This window comes from Drosophila takahashii, chromosome X (genome assembly GCF_030179915.1).
Source record: "Drosophila takahashii strain IR98-3 E-12201 chromosome X, DtakHiC1v2, whole genome shotgun sequence".
Classification (NCBI taxonomy): domain Eukaryota; kingdom Metazoa; phylum Arthropoda; class Insecta; order Diptera; family Drosophilidae; genus Drosophila; species Drosophila takahashii.
The window spans coordinates 11898885-11919107 of NC_091683.1; the positions used below are offsets into that span (position 1 = coordinate 11898885).

Below are 20223 nucleotides of genomic sequence, written 5' to 3' on the forward strand. Positions count from 1 at the left end.
TTAATCGAAACCCTTTAAATACAATTAATTTGTCACACTTACCAGCCGGCTTGTCTCTAGATGCGGTATGTTTTCGGTATTTTCGTGCCGCCGGTTGCCACATTTTTTCGCAAACATCGATAGCACGCGCAATCGGTTAGTTTTTTTTTACCCTATCACCACATGTGTGTTGTTGCTTTGGCATCAAAATTTGTCGGTAAGTCTGCGTTTCCCGCTTCGAATTTCGCCAGGAGAGCCTTATTATCGTCCGATTCCAGAGTGTCCGCATCGCTGACCGCTGTTGAGAAAGGAAAGGACCAGGAATCAGGAATCATAGCTAACAACATGCCCAGCGACACGGTGGTGAAGGTGCAGGAGTACAAGGACTCGCTGATCCTCAAGGCCGAAGTGCTGATCACCAAGCGCTTCCCCGAGAAGATCGTCCAGCTGAACGAGCTCCTGGCCACGCCGATGTTCAACGAGCGCAACTTCGAGGAGGTGCACCAGGACCTCAACATCCCGGCCCTGCCGCCGGTGCTTGTGAAGAACCACGAGGATCTGCAGTCCGAGGACGGCGACCATCCGCCCACCAAGCGGCAGCGCAAGGATGTCCTCGTCGCCGGCCAGCCTGTACTGGCACTGCCCGCCGGCACGGTGCCGTGCAACAAGCCGCTCTGCGAGATGATCAAGGTGGTCAAACCGATCATCAGGAAGCTGGTGGAGGATTGTGAGTGCCAGTAGTTTAAATATATCCCTTAGCACTTACTTACCCTACTTTTCCCCTCCCGCAGCCAATCTCCTCAAGATGTGGATCTCCTTTATGATACCCAAGATCGAGGATGGCAACAACTTTGGGGTCTCCATCCAGGAGGACACGCTGGCCGAGATTCAGACAGTGGAATCCGAGGCGGCCGCCTTCTTTGACCAGATATCGCGCTACTTCCTGTCGCGCGCCAAAGTCGTGTCCAAGGTGGCCAAGTATCCGCACATCGATGACTATCGGCGCGCCGTCGTCGAGCTGGACGAGAAGGAGTACCTCAGTTTGTGGCTGGTCGTCTGCGAGGTGCGCAATCGCTACTCCTCGCTGCACGACATTGTGATTAAGAACCTGGAGAAGCTGAAGAAGCCGCGCTCCTCGAACACCGAAAGCCTCTATTAGGTATTCCCTTAAGCCCAAGTCTTCACTAATTTTTCGGAAGAGGGGCCTGTGTCCCAAAAATCACCAGAGATTACTAGCGTTTTCTTAGAAAATTAAGTGCAGAAGTTATTCCGCGGAAATGCATGGTTGCATGTTTTGAACCCAGCATTTTCGCAGCTAATCTTCCGCACTTAAATCTGTAAGGATAATTTTCTTTCGCGATTTCCGGGGCACAGGCCCCTCTCCCAGACTATTAACAATTTTTTTTTCCCATCATCCTACTTCTTGTTCAAGAAACAAATAAACAAACAGCCCGTAGAGCGGACGGTCAGCGGTTCTAGCGGCTACTCGAAAAGTTCAGCAACAGCCTCTAAATTTTCGGTTTAAAGACATACACGTAAGCTGTACGACAACAGAACAGAACAGAACCATTAAGCAATAGCTGTAGCCTATCTATCGACTTTATTGATCCATTTGTACTACGACTAGAATGTAATGCCGAGTTTAGCGTAGAATACAAGAAACCGATGCTGTATAGATTCCACTAATAGCTATATGCATATGAATAAATAAATCTAACGTTGCCCCGTCGAAGTCAACCGATGGCAGGACAAATCAGGACATTTGCGATTAATCGATCGGCGCGATGGAGCAGCTAAGAATTTGTAATAAAACGAAAACCTTGTGACCTTTTGGCAGAGTATTACAATTTTGGCTTGTTTTTTTGGTTTTCATGTATGGGATATTGGATTTCACAACTTCGCGCCAAAAATATAGCGAGGCCATATTTTGGGATTCCGCGATTCGATTCGATTCCTCATTCGATTGATACTTTACAACTGCGGAATATCGATAGGTTCTTCGGAGTCTTGCAGCACTCGGCTTTTGGATGGAGTTTGGTAAAGACAAAAGCGGAGCTTATTTTAAATTTCAATTTTAAAAACTAATTTTGCATTTAATTTTTACCAGAGTGCGTTTTGTATTTTTATCTTGCATAGTAATGATATATATAAGTAAACCTATTAATAAAATCACGAATAGTAACTATATTTTTTTAAGTGTGTCCGGCTCCATACTCGAGCTCACTGCTATAGAACTCCAGTTCGAACATGTTCGCTTCGAACTCCCGCCAAAGAGTAAATTCAAAACGCAGAATGTCTTTAAAAAAAAGGAATCGTATATTAAATAGATAAAGAAACATAATTACTATTTACAGCTAGTACTATCGAATTATTATTTACAACTAATTTAACTAGATCTCGACCCCACACATACATACATACAAAAACTAACATCTCTGGTGTTTTTCACAATTTAAAATAAAAACTCCCCACTTAAATTAGTTGACCGAAAAAAAGCGGAAAATTAACAAAATAAAGATAATCTTGCCGGTGTGTGCTAAATTCAGTTACTTGTGGATTATTTATAGCTATGCATTATGTTTGTGCTAATACTTTCGTTTTTTTTTGTTGTTTTGTTATTTTGTTTAAGACGTGTCCAGTACATTGGAATTACGGTTCGATTTCGAGGCACTTTTGATTTGTTGTTATTGGCAGTGTTTTTCTTTCTTGTATGCTATATTCGGAATTTTCGCTTCGTTCTCATTAGCTTAGCCTAACTTAGGCCTAAATCTACATATGACAATGAACATTTTTACACAGATTATCAACGTTTGGGTGCTTAGGTAATCTTTAGACTAAAGCTCAGTACCTGACATCAGCTAAATGTATCGCTATAAACGTAATATAAACTTTTATGATCCCACATTTGGAAAACTTTACAAATATTAAGTATTCTTTCGTTCTTCTTCTAAATCCGTCGAGGTTATAAAAGCACCATCGAATAGTTTTTGGTCATAGGATGGATGTATCTAGGCTCGGAATATTTCTATAGTTATTTATTTATAAAACTTAGACTTTTATAGGTTTTATGTGGAATCTTTTTAAAAACTTAGCCCCTCCGAGAGCTCTGAAGTACATACTCCCATTTCCTTTTTATTACACATTTATAATAGATTTAGCTGATGTCAATTCCCTCTGGTCTCCACATCCACTGAACTGAACTTAGCCCGCTGCATTAAGTAAACGAAATGGCACATTGAACCACAACCCACATGACCCACTGGTGACCCCGCTCCGATCACATGTGGTGACCCCACCAGGCGGCGCTGGCCTGGTAGTAGCCATCGTTTCCCCAGCTGAGGATGCTGAGCGGCGGCGGCGGCGGCGTCAGCGAAAGCACGTCAATTTCGCTGTCATTGTTCTTGTTGTTGTTATTACTACTACTCTTCGAATTTTCCGCATTTTTCCGCCAGCCATGACGTGGTCGTTGCGGAACCGGAAGCGGAAGTGACAGCTTCAGACGGCGTCGACGCCTCCGACGTCGCACCAAATCCCAGCCGACGGTGCCCTCTTGTTAGATACCGTGATGCGAATTCTTCGCCGGCGCCAAAAAGGGCTTCTCCTCGTTCATCTTCTCCAGATTGCCGCTGAGCGTCGGATCGGTGGGTCGGATGCGCTTGAAGAAGCCGCACTTCCACAGCAGATAGGTGAACAGCGCCAGGAGGAGCAGTCCGCCCACGATGCCAAGGATGATGATGAGCCAGGGTATCGAGGTGTCGCGCTGCTGGTTCCTCAGCTCCGGATAGGCACGCGTCTCCACCTGGAAAGGATATTATATAAGTCTGTTATATTATATTCTCAACGAACTCACCTCAATGTTGTTGTGCTCCATCACCTCGACGCCATAGCTTTCGGGTATTTGGGCCGTGGCCGTCGAGAAGATCCTGACCCTCTCCACGCGGGGATACTCGCTGACCAGCGTCGAGTTCCACAGGCGGGCCTTGACCACCACCTGGGCCTCGGACAGGGCGGGCATATTGAGGATCTCGCACTCGATGCGAACGCAGTTCGTGGCCCCCTTGTTGCAGTCCAGCTCCACGATGTCCTGCTTCTTGCCGCCGGTGCCCGCCGCATTGCTCGTCTCGGGATCGTACATCAGCCTCTCCAGACGGGTGACTCGCTCCAGGAAATTGCGACGCACTCGATTGCGATGCTGCGAACGATCCTCCTCGCGATAATAGGACCTCTGCGAGTGGATCAGACTCTTGTTGAACGAATGCCGCGACTGCGTGGGGAACATTCGCATCTGGGCGGGGGCAGTCAGGAAGGCGGCGGGACTCTCCCGCGAGCCACTGGCCAAGTTCAGGGGATTCACATACTCCTTGGCCACGTGGCACTCGCCCTGGCTGACCTCCACGGTGGGCACCTGCTCCAGATAGAGCAGATACTGGACGGGTCGACCGCTCTGCGGGTCACTGTACAGCGAGTACGGCCAGTGGATGACCATCTTGACCTTCGGCGCCGTCGAGGGTCCCTCGTTGAAGATGGTGTACATGTGGTGGACCTGCGAGCCCACGTCGTCCATTCCCATGGGACCGTGTCCCTCGACATCGGCCACCTCAGTTGTACTAACTGCCGAGGTAGCCACGCTCGATCCGCTGTAGAAACTCTGCTCGGGTATCGCCCAACCACGGAAGTTCAGCTTCGCCCGACGCAGCACATTCACCAGGAGATCCCTTTCGGGACGTTCCCGGCCCACCAACTTGGAGGTGGTATTGGCAAAGATGTGGAACAGCATGGACTTCTCGCTCGGCTCCAGTCCCTTTGGCTGGAAGCGTATGGTCACGAATGTGGTGGTGCCGCGCAGCATGGGATTGCCCAGGCTGCAGGCCACCATGGTCGTGTTGTAGCTGTTGCAAGTGGCATTCGTCTGGGGGTTAAACCATATAGTAGAGATGGGGTAGAGTCTTTTTTGGCTTGCCTGGACTTACCGGCTTCTTGGTGGCCACATAGGAAACTCCCGCCTGATGAACGATGAACAGCTGAGCTTCGTAGGCCGAGTCCGCCAGATTGGTCACATTGATGCGAACCTCCAGTTCCGTTTCGTCCAGGATCAAGGTGTATTCGTTGGCTGAAGAGCGAGGAAAGAAGAAATGGTGTTACCAGGATTACCAGGACTTCTTTCAAGAGGTCGGACTTACCCGAGGACTGAGTGATGTTCGGCTCCGCCCGGATAACCAGATTGCTCTCGCAGAGATCGTCATCGCCGCAGTCCTTCTGGAAGGTGCCCTCGAAGTCGATGTGCGCCTGGGTCTGGTCCAATATCGGATTGAGGCGCGTCAAGGCGGAGTCGGCCAGTGGCGGTTCCACCAGCGAGTACTTCAATCGGAAGCGCACCGGCGTCTGGATGTCACGGGTATTCGCCTTGATGTAGCCCGTAATCGCCTGGCAGTGCATCCTTCCATCCGTCTGCACCCTCACATCGCGACTGAGCACGTTGCTCCGCTTGTTGTCCCGATCGAAGAAGACGCGCGAGAACTTCTTCAGCTGATCGAAGGTCTCCGTCTCGACGCTGTACGACAACTGGAGCTCCTTGCTCCGCTCGTCGTACGGATCGATGCTGCAGCAGGCCTCGAAGGTGAAGCAGGTGAGATTGCTGCCGCGATCGGCGAGGCAGCCCGGTTTATTGGGATCCATGTTGCGCAGCTCGTCCCGCTTCACGTTCGTCTGGATGCTGATGATGGGTCGGGCCAGCAGAATTACCGCCGCCGAGGAGTTGAACGCTCCGATCACCACATCCGGATAGGAGTTGTCATCGAGGTCCGTGTTGCCCGATATCGAGATGCCGAAGGTGCGAATCGGCGGCTGGCCAGTGGGCATGGTGCCGCCCAGCTCCGAGGCCTGGATCTTCTGGGCCGGCTTCGAGTTGAGTCCCTGTCGCGAGCCCAAGTAGATGTAGACGACGCCATTGCCCTCGTACGGAGCTCCCACCGCCAGATCCTCGCAGTTGTCCTTGTTCAGATCCCCGATATTGGCCAGGGCCAAACCGAAGCGACTCTCCAAACTGCCCGTCAGCTTGAGCGTATGCTTCAGGGGCAACGTGTCCCGGTCATTCTGGTAAACGTACACCGCTCCGCCCTCCGTTTTGGTGAAGTACAGCGGGGCAGCGACTATCAGGTCCGGTCGATGATCGCCGTTCACGTCGGCGGTGGCCAGTTCGTAGCCGAAACTCGAGCCGAACTGCTCACCGTCCAGGGTCAAGTGAACCGGAATTGGGTTATTCGTGGACTTGTCGAAAATCAACACCTGTCCGTGGCCCTGCGAGCGCGGAGCTCCGGCCGCATAGGACATCTGGCCAAAGAAACGGCCACCGGTCACCGACATGCCCAGGTAGCTGTACTTCTTCACCTTCGAGCTGGTGTCCGAGTGATCACTGTAGTAGGTCGTCTTGTCGCGCTGCAGGTACTCCCCGCCCACCTGGGTCACCCAGATGGATCCGCGCCACGTGTACGGACCGGGGGAGCCCAATACCATGGTGTCGTCGTCCAGAAGGGCCGCCGATGTTCCCGCCTGGCACAGTCCGTAGTCCTCGTGTTGTCTATGGGGGGTGGGAAGAAGTCAAGAGGGTTAGGAGATTATAACACCATTATTGGAATACCTATATATAATCCTATTTGATCTAAATGTTTCAAAACTATCTGCCAAGTCATTACGTTCTAGTTAATTCCTCATTGATGTCAGTTTTCCAAAGACATATCTTTACCATCTTCATTAAACCCTCATTTCTGGGGGTTGGGAAGAAGTCAAGATGGTTAAGAGATTATACTACGATTATTGGAAGCCCTATACCTAGCCCTAATTCATTTTCAGAACATTACCATCACTATAAATGTTTGAATTCTATCTGCAAATTCATTACCATCATTTTCATGTTATTTGTTCCTATTTGTACTCAAAAAGAAAAAAATAAAAATAAATAAAAAAATAAATAAATAAAAAAAAAATAAACTTTTATTCCAGTTAATTCCTCATAGATGACAGTTTTCCAAGAACATATCTTCATTAAACCCCCTTGGCTTAGCCTATTCCCGAATTGGGACATTAATAGATGACCATGGTCAACAGAAGGACTCTTTGGGTGCCCGTATCTTTATTTCCGCGCCACTATTGCCTATTCCCGAATGGAGTTGGACATTAATGGATGACCAGGGTCAACATTTTCTGTTTTTTTTTCACCTCTTTCCAGCTATTTGTTCTTTTTTTATTTATCACCGACCCCTGCCTTTTCCCGAACCGAGTTTGGACACGCAAGTTTCAGCTCGATGAAAAATTGCATATTCAGAATGATGACAGGCCTTCAACCCAGGGAACCCCCACAACCTTTGACCCCCGTTCCCAACCGCTCCTTGATTTCGGTCATCATGTGGGTGCGGAATCTCCCCAAAGTTCTCATTCCCAGCGCTCCTGTCATTTAAATAAATTAAATTTCACCTTTATGAGTGTGCGTTTTTTAGCCTGCAACGACGTCATCGGTGTCACACTTGAAGTGGCCCTGCCCCGACCTCCTTACACTGCCACACACGCTGAATGCTAATTGGGCGAAACACCCCCGCATTATTCACCGCTGGAGATAATTCACCTTGACACTTTTCTTTTTTGTCTTTCGCTGCCCTGCCAGGAATACAAACAAACAAACAAACAACTGACCCACGTCAACTGGAAGGAGAAGGGAAAATGGGGTCTTATGATTACCTCAACCTGATCAATAAAGATAGCTATAGCGATGACCTAGGACAACCCCCTTATAAATATGAATTATGAAGTAAAAAAGATTCCAAATTTCTTGTTCCACAAAAGCCATTCCATAAGACTTTGAATTCAAATAAATTGTATAGTTAGCTTTTCTGCATGGTAACCAGAAATTAAAATATTTTGCAAATTCTTATCAGGTTTCGTACTTAAAGGTTTCTTTATAAACGTTAAAGTTCTTTTAGGAAATATAATGTTATCAATATTATAAATCGTGGTGAAGCGGAAATATAGCTGGTAAACTTTTGATTTGGATAAGGGATTCAAAAGGCAATCTTCAAGAAATGTGAAACCTTTTTAATTCGTTGAGAATCTAAGTACTCACCTTTGTACAGGTCGTCCTTTGCAGGGTTCATGGACCTCTTCGAACTGCAGATCGTTTGTAAGTAAATAGCAGAGACCTTGGCCATAGCGATTCTCCCGAACGATGTACATATAGCGATGGGCGCATACGACCACCTGTGACACAATAGAGAGTTATTAGACAATAGGGTTTTATAACTAGGTAAATATTTTTAGATATACTAGAAGTAAACTTGATATTTTGAGATATTTTCCAGAACTAAAAGCTTTATAAGATACTTAGGGATATGATTAACTCACCTTTCCACCGGATCCATTGGCTTGTAGGGGACTCGATCGCACCGTAACGCCCATCCATTGGTCCTCCTTGATTTCGTCATTACCGGGCGGTGAGAGGATTTCGCTATCGAAAGCTGAGCGAAGAACGGAGAACGAAGAACGAGGAGCGGAGAATTCGGAGTGCGAAGATTGTGGAGATCGCGGGCGAAAGAGAGAGAGTGCAGAGAGAGATATTCCAATGTTAGCAATTGCCAAAAAAGAGTTGCAAAGTGTGATCGTATGTGTGATTGTGTCTTGGTGTGCGTGTGTGTACAAATGTGTGTGTGTGTATATGTGCATGTCAGCAACAACAACAATAATATAACATCAACAACAACAACAATAACGGTAATAATAATTAATAACTTTAAAAAACTAAAAGTAGTATGCATTATCAACGGTATATATACATATGTACATATATACATATGGTAAAAACAACAGTAATCATTCACAAATTTACACATGTACAGTAGGGTGGTCCTTAATTTTTTTTTTAAATTTGTTTAATTAAACATATTTTAATGCACGATTTTTCCTCGGCAAATGTGCTATCTCCTTAACAATAATAATATATTAATTTACTATAAGTTATACGATTAAAGCTAATGCCAATTGTAGGTCATAAGGTCCACCCCAGTGTTTAAATCGAACTGAAAATCGAAATTGAAACAAAAGCAATGAAATGCAAATTCAAACCGACTTCGAACTCCCAACATTTCAATTATTTACAGCTGATTTTCGGGAAACATGTTTTTTGATTATTTCTTTTTTTTTTTGTAAGTTGGCGGCAAGTTGCACAAAGAGGAGAAGAAAACAGGGGGAGGAGAGGTAAACAAAAAATTGTTGATTAAACGAAGCATGAAACGAAGCAAAAGAGCGGGAAAACAAAAATGGAAAGCGCAGCCGCGAAAGAGAGAGAGCCGAACGAAATTGATTTAGAATGCATTTTAAAGCATCAAAGTGTTGAAATATGATAAATGATTATTACACTTGCAAGAGGGAGGGAGAAGGGGGAGAGAGAGAGGGGGAGTTGCAGTGCACAGGAAAAATATTCCAATATTTTGAGATTGATGGATTCCATTTGAAACTCATTTTCTACCATTTAAATGGAGTAAAGTTTAGAAAACAATGATTTTGCAAATACCCATGATAGTAATAATTTTCTAAATTAACTTATAAATACAACAAAAGTTTAATATTAATGATTTTTATCTATTTTCATCGCAATTTCTCTCGCTGTAGCGTTTTCTTTTCGGATCTTTTCGGTTGCCTCGGGGCGTGGGTCGTTCTTGACGGGTTTGACGCGTTTTAAAACGCGCCCGTCTGTCGCGTCTGCGCAGTGAAAGTCGCGCAGCTGGACGAGCCGCCCACTGCCCCTCCCCCTGCCCCTTGCCACCTTTCTTCTCTGCAATTTCCCCATTTTTCTGAGTTTCTGACATTGGTTAGCGACGAAAAGAATTCCGATTTCTGAAGGTAATGACGCGGGAAAAAGAGGGCATGGGCAATGTGCAGTAATGCAAACAAAACCTCACCCAAAACCCCCTATTTTCCCGCCCCCTTTTCTCACCCACCGAAAATTCCGAGCTATTTTCGCTCGAGAATTCGCATATGCGCTGTATTTTTTACAATTTGCTGTTATTTTTATGCCTTTGCCAACATTTGTTTTTGCCTTTCATTCGTACACAGCGAGAAATCAGCTAAAGTAATAACATTACTACCACATTTTTAGATTGTAATTATGAGGAATTTGTCCAACAATTTCTTGAATCTTCTTCAATCTTGAAGAAATAATAAAAAATAAGATTAAATAATATTAATAGAATATGTTTTGATTCCCAGTGAGACTTGAATAAATGTAAAATTTGTTTTCTGTGTAGCCGCTGTTCTGCATTTCGTTTTGGTATTTTTTTCTGTGCTCATAGTTTGAGAAATTTGTCACGTTCTTGGGCGGCGCCGTTGGCAAAGCCCACTTCTTGGTCTTTAGTAGGTTTTTTAGACTTTTCAGATGCTTCTTCTTCTTGCAGCGGCCACGCTCTGATTGCCAAAAGAGCGTTGAAAAAAATGCAGCCGACCCAGTTGCATTTTAACACTGGGGTGACAAAGGGGGCCATAAACACCCAGCTGGGTAAAAGAGCAAATGGATTTAAAAATACGAAAGAAATATTAAAAAAAATGTTTTTAAATGATATGATATAATATGACATCATTCAAATTCTTTGTTTTATAATGGTTTAATGGCGAGATATATTCGGTTTAATTGAAACCCCTAAGATTGTAATTTCATTTGTTACATTTGTATAACTCATTTGCTTTTAAATGACGCAATTCATCTATGTAGTACACAGCATGTTAAATAAAATAATTTATTATGTCACTGCATGGTGAATTTCTGGAAAACCGAATGACACCCTCTACAAGGGTGTTAAGTGAAGAACCCAGCTGTCAGGGCTTTATAATTAGCGCTAAATGAGTCGCCAATTGAAGCCGCCGAAAATGTGAAGCCACGTTTATGGGGCTTTGGGATTTTTCAAGAGGGCTCCCGTTCCCCATATTTCCCCTTACAGTTGAGTGAAAATTCCGAGAATCAGTTTGGGGCATGCTAAAGGAAATGGTTAACATGTGACGCCGATAATGAAGTTGTCGCTGGAATCGAAGCGTGCAAAAGGCCCCCAAACGAAAAGCTGGAAAAATGCTATCGGGTATTTGCTTGAAAATATTTAAGCCTAAACTGGCTAACGGAGACCAATTGAGGCGATTATTTTTATATTTATTTGCAAATAGTAATCAGAAAAACAGATGTTGACTTCAAGATTGATGACTTTCCAATGATATTCACAATATATAATTAAATATTTCATATTGTTGGTATAGATTGGTTAATAAATGTTATGGCATCTATTTATTTAACACTTTCCGTTTATCAAAAAAAAACCCAAGTACCTATTGCGACATTAAGCTCAAACAGTTAGTTATTGACTAAGTCATTTGAGTGCTTTCTTTTAAGTGGGTAAAAATAAATAGAAATTGTGATATAATAATAAATATTTAATAATAATATTTAATATATGTATAAAACATTAAATAACGCAATAGTACAGTTAAGCATAGGTATATTCAAACATTCATATGTGTATTTGTACAGCTAGATGTGTAATTTTAGAAAAAGTTACATAAGTAAATTATATCTGATTGCAATTAGTGCGCGCATGCGTGGAAGGTCAGTAAAAGTAATAGTAAAAGTAAGAGTGAGAGGGAGAGGAATAGAGAGAGAGAGGGAAGCAATATGGCGGCCATAGGCATGCGTGCGTGACTGTACATTCGGTGATTGCAGATCCTCAAGATTTGCTAAAGATATAGTATTTATGTACAAGCGATTTATTTACTTTTCCGGGGGAGGGAGTGAATGGGTGCACTGAATCGAAAGTATGTTTAATGCCGGGGTTAATTCAACACAAAATCAAATCAATAGGTGAACGAATCAAAGCGCAAACCAAAGGTATGGGAAACTGATTACGGCATACTGGTTATATATTTATAAGTCGATTGAATACTGAATGGGTGTTAGCGGTTGCGATGAGATGCTCGATTCCTGATCGGGAATCGGGTAATTGGGTAGTTGGGATCGGTTTTTGGTGGGCAAGACAACAATTAAAGCACCCAAAACCACTTACTCTTATTAAATTGAGTCTCATATGTTCCGTTCGCTAAGGGATCGTTCGTTCGATTTATCGAATGGCAAGTACCGAAAAGATTTGTCAGTATCAGTATTTTTGGACAGTTGGAGTTTAGGGCGGGTTAGGATTTCAGGTTGAGGTTGAGGCAGAGACACAAATGAATTTCCCAGTTATGCGCACCGAATACGAATTTGGATTTTGGCGGAACCAAATAGGTAAGGGGGAAGAGAACGAAAAATAAAAACATAAGAAAGAAAAAAGAGAAAGAAAGGTCAAAATAATTAAAAATTAAATTAAATGTAGTTTTCGATATCAGTATTTGTGTTTTATACTTTGAATAAGATGCTAGGACAAAAATTGGATATCTATACAGTAGGTATACTAAGGGATAATACGAGTATATACGAATAATTATAATGAGTGCTTGTCACATGAACAATCGATTCAAGGACTGATCGCTTGCTAAGTTAATCGTACGATTCAACAAATGATCGATAGGAGCGATTAAACAATTATTCGATGGGGGAACCCATTAAATAAACGGGGTAATTGATCACACGAAATTTTGGTAGCCATATTGATTCGGAGAAAACTAAATTTTGCACTTCCAATGATTTATCGAATTAATCGCTTGCAATGTCGCTTGGTTATCGATCACAGCATTCTCTCCTACTTAAATTTCTAAACAAAGGCGTTTGTTTAAATGTTAGATATGTTTAGTCACAGATCTCTGTACAGCAATCGGCAATCGTTTTATGTACAAATCGCAGACTAAATCGGGATCCGAAAACAAGATTGGGGCAAACTGAAAAGGCGAATTGGTTAGCTGGAATGAAGATTGGCCTGACCCATTGGCACTCCGGTTAGTCACTTGGCAGTTGGGAGCGGGATTCAGGATTAGCGGGGTTACCACCAAACCGGACGAGTTCTACGACTATAACTAGGTCTATAGGCAAATTGTATGTATAACTAAGACTGGCACAAGCCAATCGACCTTCACCAAATGGAAGAATGTAGACACAGGCTTAGAGTAGCAAATAAAGGGGGTACAGATACCAAAGCTTGGTTAGGAGTTATCGACTAACTTGAGATTATATACGTACTCTCTAATCTATATTTTTTATTTTGACTGCAAGTAAATATTTGAACCTAGGAACTTAAGATGTGAGCATATTTAAAAATATATATTTTTAGAGACTAAAGATCCTAGTTATTTTCAATACACCTAAGACAGGAGTCACTTACATCGCCTGCCATCGGTGATCACTTGTTCGCAGTCGTCGAAACTCTGTGTCATGGGACACCGCCAGAGGGCGCCAGAATGTGAGGTGTTCGGCTGTCGATTTTGATCCAGTGGAGCTCCCACTAAAACGCTGTAAAAATGAAATGACGAAATAGGATTAGTATATATATTTATTTTTCTCATAAATGTGAGATAACTTCCATATACATAGACAGTGCAATAGATTAAATCTCCTTACACAATTTTCATATTACTACTTATTATGTATTTATCAATGCCAAACTTTGTGGACTTTTACACCTAACTGATATTTTTGATTATATACCTCAGATATTTCGACTTCAGCAACACTTTGTAGACTTTAACACTAACGTGATATTTTCGATTTCCGCTCAAGTTGGAAATTACAGAGCTTAAATGCAAAACACCTGCCGATATATTCGATATATTAAGGTGTTGGTAAGCTGAGCTAACCGCAAAAACCTTCCAAGACAAGCGATCTGCGGTCAGTCGCACCTCGGATCTCAGATCTCAGATCTGCTGGGTTATAGTTACGAACATGCAGATATATGGTCATGTCCATCGACTAATTGCGGGTCACCACTTTGACTGCGACTGGTAATCGATTTGTAGGTGGGTTCAACTCAGCAACTCAGCGAAAAAGCGACAATTGCGACTTGGTTCAATGCACTTCAGTTGGCTCTTTGGATTTTACATTTTCGGGGCTTGGCCCTGCCGAAATGTAATTACTCCGGGGCGATGCGATAAACGTGCAATGCAATGTGGGTGGGTGTAGATTTGTAAAGGGGTCTTCAGGGGCCTGGGTGCGTCTGCACGAAAGATTTCGCTAATGAGCAGTCAAATTGCCAAGGAGTAGCGAAAATCCCAGCAGGATATGTCGAAAAATGATGGTGGAAGGGGCAAAGAACTTTAAAGTTTAATGGAATTCTAGGTGGTCAGCTAAGAATACTATGGTATGGGGTTGTAAATAATGCTAATGAAAATCGGTAAATATTTATTTCATTTAAAAATTACGAGAAGAAACGTGGCCAAAAAGGTATTGAACAAAATATCACACTAAATGGCAACAAAGTAATTCCGTCAAAAAGAGGGTGGTTAAATTGCAAGAGTAAAAAAAAACACCCACGTTCACTCGCTTAACGTGTTTAACATGAATGTTCATTATCCTGCAGCCGTAAGCTCAGCCATAACCCGCAGCAACAACAGCAACATGCAACATGCAACAACTGCCGCAGCAACAACTGAAACTTCTGCGACAACAACAGCTGAAATTGCCTGTACGACAACTGAAAAACACGAAGGCGAGGATTGGGTTTATGGCGGCCATTAAGTGGCACCTACACACCACCAAAGAATCATACACCGGAAAAAAAAGAAAAGACTAAATCTATATAGTTTTATACTTGTGAGGAAGAAAAAATATAATAATAAATTTAAATTAAATTTAAATCGGTCCTTTTTTTCATTATTTTTTTTTGTAATTTCAGAAGCTTTTAAATTAATCAAAACCAATGCAGTTAATATTAATTTCATTGTATTTTTTACCGTGCATCAAGCCTTAGCCATCAACCGTCACAGCAGCAACATCAACAGAAAAACCGAAGAAAAATCGAAAATAAAAGAAATCTTTAAGTGCCCAAAGGCAAAACTGGTGGCCAAATTGCCCATGACGGTGGGTGAGGGGCGTAGTGGGGGTGGTGCTGGGTGTGTTGGGTGTAGGTGGTGGCAAAATCAAAAAACGAACAAAAAGTAAGGAAAAGGAGCCGCTGCTTATGGGCGTGTTCCGAGTTATCGCTTTTGTCGCCTCACAATTGACACATTCTCTTGTTTGACGGTCTTAAAAACTTTAAAATTTCCAATGAAAAGTTCAGCTAATTTCTGGCTTTAAATTCAAGATTGATCTGAAGATTATATAAAAAAGTTTATAACTAGAAAATGGCTACTTTAACAAACTCCTGAAACCGACACAACGAAAATATTGATCCAAATATGGATTGTCATACCTTTCTGAACTCGTTATTAAATTTTCTAACGATTGGCATTTAAACCTTGACATTTTGTTTATTTTTAATTTTTCGCAAAAAATCATGGGGTACCCCCTTATAAAAAAATTAAAAATTGGCGAAAATTTTATTTTTCCAAATTTACACAAAAAGTGTTCTGGATTTATAGATAGATTTGTTATCTGTTCAAAACAGTATGTATTTTCGGTGTAGGACCATTTTTGGCCAAGTTACAGCAAAATAACCAAAAGGAAAAAGTCAAATTTTTACCAAAAACCCAGATCCCGATTTTTACACGCAAGAATAATTAGTTTTTTGGCTGAAACAATGGAAGTATTGATCCAAATATGGATTGTCATACCTTTCTGAACTCGTTATCAAATTTCCAATCGATTTGCATTTAAACCTGGAAATATTGTTTTTTGGCCATTTTTTGCAAAAAAACAAGAGAATTGATTTGTCTATGCAGTTGATGTAGCCCCCTTTTTGAAGACTCCGAAAGCTACAAATGTTTTAATGAAGTTTTATGAGGAAACAAGAGAGGAACCTGTTTCCTGTGAACTTCCCCTTCAAGGCAGACCCACAAATGAGGCAAGAAAATAAGAAAACTAGATCAAGACCCGACTTTTCGGGTCAGGTTAAGACTAAGACCGGCTCTCTCCTTCAACTTCCCATATATTTTTCACGTGTTTGTCTTGTGGTCATTAACGCTGACACACGGATTGCAACAGACCGAAGGGAAAAACAAAAACAAGAGTCTTCAAATCTAGACCCACCGACCTGACCTGACCCTGTCTCATTTTCGTTGGTTTTATGGCCGGCTCTGCTTTTGACCCGGTCCAATGTCTCTCTCTCTCTCTGTCTCGTTTTCCTGGCTCATTTAGCAGGTGCCTGCATTTTCCCGAGGTGATAGGAACACTTGGTTTGGGGGTCGTAAAACACGAGTCACATAAATCTGGTCACCAAACGCCGCTGGCTGTAAATCTTTTGACATGGCCCGAGTCCATAAAACAGCCCTAATGATCTAGCCGGAATTTCGGCTTCGCGGAGACGCAGGCATTGTGAAGTGGGCGAACTAAGCAATTTGATTTCCTCGAAGGGAGTTCGATTCTATTTTTTATGGCACTTGCCACTTAGCTTATCAATTAGCGGGCGAGTCAAGGGAAACGGGGTGCAAAGGGGGCCAAAGATGGGGGATTGATCCCCTCAATTATCGTGGATCCGAACAAATACTGTGGAAAAAACGGTAAACCACTACAGACAACTAATTTTCTACAAAGTATTGACAGTTTAATTTATTTAGAAGATTTATATATTATATTTAATAATGTTAATTCATAAAATATCATTATAATGGACTTTAAAAGATATAATACAATGTATAAATATCATTATAATGGACTTTTAAATTATGAAGACTCATTTTATGTATTTTTAAAATGTTTCCCCGTTATTTTTCTCAGTGTAGAGACTGCTCCACTTGCCGGTGCGTGTGCAATTAAAATCCGATGACGCTGAACTTCTAGCCTCAGCTTTTGGTGGTGGATCTGGATCTATATCTGGATCTGGAGGGTATGGTGCACTACAGAGGGCTGGGGAGTGAGTGACGCCAATGATGCACTGGCGACGACGACTTAGAATGCATTTAATTAAATTTGAACATTAATTGCCGATTTAAGGCGTCGCGCGTGTCGCCTCAATTGCCGGGCTCTCGAAAACCCTTTCAAGTGGCCATGCTGCCAGTCAACCCATTGAATCCATCCATCTCTGCATGCACCCCTCCTCCCACCACCCGCAGCTGAAGAGTCTCTTGTAAGAATTTGATTGTTTGATTAAATAAAAAACGAAGAAAGCCAAAGGCAGGGGATCCCTTGATGTCTTGACTCTAATAGAAAAATTCAATTATTATTTATGCAGCGAGGAGGGGGTATTAAAAGAGTAGAGCACTATAAAATGTGGGAATTTTTTAATAAAAAAAAAATAAAAAAAGAACCAAGACTATTGTTTATTAAAATTAGAATGGCTTTCTTTCTTAAACTTAGTCAAGAAAAGATATTTGAGATATTTTTTTAATTTTATAATTTATTTATTATTAAATTATAATTTATTTACTTAAAGATATGAGTATTTTTATGAGTATTTTTTTCACATGTTCTTGTACCGACTGTAGCTCTTTCGTTCCACTTGCTCACCCTTCGATTTTTGTTTCCATCCAAATGAGCTTGCTCCCAGACTTATTTTCGTAGCCCCCTTCCAACTTAAAGAACTCCCCGAATTGCATTTGCCAGAATTGTCAGTACTTTGTTGTCTGCCTTTCTGGTCCAGCTGTGTTTGCCTTCCTTTCCGTATTTTTCGGTTGCTCCGAGTCGTTCCGATGTTTGTGTATCTTATTAGTCATGATTATCACAAGTGTTCCCAAGCCTTCGCCATCGCCATCGACATCGCCCTCGCCCAATCCCCAATATTATATCTCTTTAAGTGGTGCAGCATCGCCCGACTCCACTCCTCGGCATATTTATTTATTATCATTTGTCTGCCCCAAAGCAGCCACAAAAATTCAATTCATTTTCGTCTCCCCGTGACCCCTGTGAACCCACTCCCCCCCACTCTCTTCTTCTCGCGGCGGTGTAAATATTTATGGATCTGCTGGGGACAAAGATGGTATATGGTATTCGGTATTTGGTCTTTGCTATAGGGTATAAATTATGGGATGTCTCGTTTGTCTGAAAGGAAGAAGGGTGCTTCTCTAGGACCGATCTGTTTCCGGACATCGAATGCCGTTCCGATTTCGCATTCGGCTATTTTACTTGGAAAACTAATCTCATGGCGCCAGTGCGATAAGATGAGAGTGCTACCAATTAAATGTTGGGCTGTTTTTACACAGAAGGCAATTTTTTTCTTGGAGTTTGTGGCAGCATTTATCGCATGATATGCGGCATCTCAATTTGATATGCTCGAAAGGTAAATAACATGTTCTCAGACAATAATTTTGCCATTCATATTATGTAGTTTAATTTTCGCCCAGTGTGGGGCTTATCGCTTATTTGATATTTGCAATGCGGTATTTGCCCCGTGGTGATTGTGCCGATTGTGCTGAGGTGTCGCCAGGTGATGTTAGTCGGGCCTAATTATGCCCGTGGGCCAATCGCTGTTAGTCACGTCTCTATATTCCCTACATTTGCCTCTCTATGGGCCGTTGGCATTTCAGTTTTAAGGGTAAATCTCCATAGAGAGTGGGATGCGTGATTCGCAGGATACTTCCTGCTGCGACAGGATGAAGTTATCGCAGGATGAGGAGGAGTTCTCTACCTGAACGAACTCTTGTTACCTGTCCGATCGGAATCGAAGATAGGCGACATGCGGTGTCGTTTACCTGCAGCTGTCTTTGAAAGTCGCTAGGAATACCACATGCATACACACTACAAGATCTGCTGAACCAGCAGCATTTGCGTCAAATTGGAATGCGATTGTCTGGGCTTCGACTTCGGGTTTGGGGGCCTGTAAACTGACAGCCAAAGTAACCAAAATCAAATTACGAATACGGAATACGGAAAGCCGGCAACAATAGCAACAGAAGCAACTGAATTACCAATGCCTAATTCAATTTGCGCATTAAGTCGACAAGACGACAAGTCGGCGATGACGATTGACACTCGCACCACGGGCTCAATGTCAAAGTCATCCATCAAGTTTGTTAGTTTTATTTTTTTTCGGCGGCCAAGAATCAGGGAATATAGGTAATGGAGGGAAAAAAAGTTATAGAGAATTGGATACATTCTTTAATTATATATTTTATTTCGAACTTAGTCTTTCATATATACTTTATATATAAAAATATCCCATTGCACATTTTACGCCACTTTATTCTCAGGAAAATATCTTTATGCCATTATGGCATTTTTAGCTTTGGAGAACCATTCTTCATATTTCAAGGCATCTGATTTCGTATAATTCCGATACACTCAACCCTATATGTGGCACTCCCTTTCATCGCCCCCACTTATTCCGCTGCATATTGCTCGAATCATCGGATCCCTCGGCACAACGCGACGTAACCTAACCCAACCCAATAACCCGAGAGATTTGTCACTTCAGAAACTACAAAATACAAAATACAAAATACATCCGACAAACAACAGCGAAAAACATACTTCAATAAATTTGTCGGTTTTCGGGTTTTCTTTCATTTTGATGGGGAGTCTTTTTCTTTGGGTCTTTGTAGGGGTCGCCGAGGCTTAAAATTCAAGACGGGCAGTCACCGAATGCGCATAATTTGATGGGATTTGGTTAAGTCATATATTTTCTGGGAGGAGGGGGAGGTAGAGGTGTTGTTTTGGTGGGCGTGGCATATCAAGGTGTCGCCATGACGCGCGTGTCCAAAAAAGCCGCGGAGATTTTTTGTCCGAATGAAGTCATGCCCAAAAAACTGGTAGGAAATTCAGGGCCCTCAAGGGTTTTCGCCTCTATTTTGTTCTTTTTTTTAGGCTGTTAATCATTTGTTTTTTTTTTTGTTTTTGGTTATAGATATCGGATCCCATTAGCTGACATCCGCGGATGTTTCAATTTGCACAAAGCCAAATACAAATCCAAATCTAAATCCATAATGGGAGGCAGGCACGCGTTTCCGTTGCGGGTCAAGAACATAATGTGTCCATTAAATCGCAGAACAAGACGCCAGAAATAAACCAAAGTGGGGATCTGGCCAAGTTGATGACGCCTTCGATGGCGCCGCCAAGAAGTGCGGAAACTTCAAAAAAAAAAGCAAGCGTAAAAACGCAAATTAGGAAGGCCGAAATGTTAAACACTCTAGAAAGTCACTCTTTTATAGCAAAACCGTTAGAGAACTCTAGATAAAACACTCGGTTGGTCATTAAAAAACTCATAAAGTCGT

At 42.5% G+C, this 20223-nt stretch overlaps 2 protein-coding genes across 3 annotated transcripts in view; one reads left to right on the plus strand and one right to left on the minus strand.

The window, feature by feature from the left end:
- The first annotated feature begins 36 nt into the window (after positions 1 to 36).
- REG (proteasome regulator gamma) lies at positions 37 to 1820 on the plus strand. Its single transcript, XM_044394203.2, has 4 exons — positions 37 to 196; positions 258 to 706; positions 771 to 1138; positions 1412 to 1820. Exons 2-3 carry the CDS (start codon positions 325 to 327, stop codon positions 1136 to 1138), a joined length of 750 nt encoding a protein of 249 aa, XP_044250138.1. The 5' UTR covers positions 37 to 196; positions 258 to 324; the 3' UTR covers positions 1412 to 1820.
- Positions 1821 to 2276: 456 nt separating this feature from the next.
- Positions 2277 to 20223, minus strand: part of mew (multiple edematous wings) — a 52702-nt gene continuing 34755 nt past the window's right edge. For both annotated transcript variants that reach the window (XM_017159702.3, XM_070218188.1), the window contains 8 exons: positions 13311 to 13438; positions 12063 to 12095; positions 8371 to 8483; positions 8093 to 8226; positions 5160 to 6556; positions 4950 to 5089; positions 3830 to 4888; positions 2277 to 3778 (listed from right to left, as the gene is read on the minus strand). In XM_017159702.3, coding sequence (XP_017015191.2) covers positions 3533 to 3778; positions 3830 to 4888; positions 4950 to 5089; positions 5160 to 6556; positions 8093 to 8226; positions 8371 to 8483; positions 12063 to 12095; positions 13311 to 13438 — 3250 coding nt within the window. In that variant the 3' untranslated portion in view covers positions 2277 to 3532. The remainder of the gene's footprint in view (positions 3779 to 3829; positions 4889 to 4949; positions 5090 to 5159; positions 6557 to 8092; positions 8227 to 8370; positions 8484 to 12062; positions 12096 to 13310; positions 13439 to 20223) is intronic.

Excerpts from the sequence above, each read along its gene's own strand:
- REG (XM_044394203.2), top strand. The coding sequence starts at position 325 with ATGCCCAGCGACACGGTGGTGAAGGTGCAGGAGTACAAGGACTCGCTG. Across the intron at positions 707-770 it reads CAGGAAGCTGGTGGAGGATT|CCAATCTCCTCAAGATGTGG; the intron begins GTGAGTGCCAGT and ends CCCCTCCCGCAG.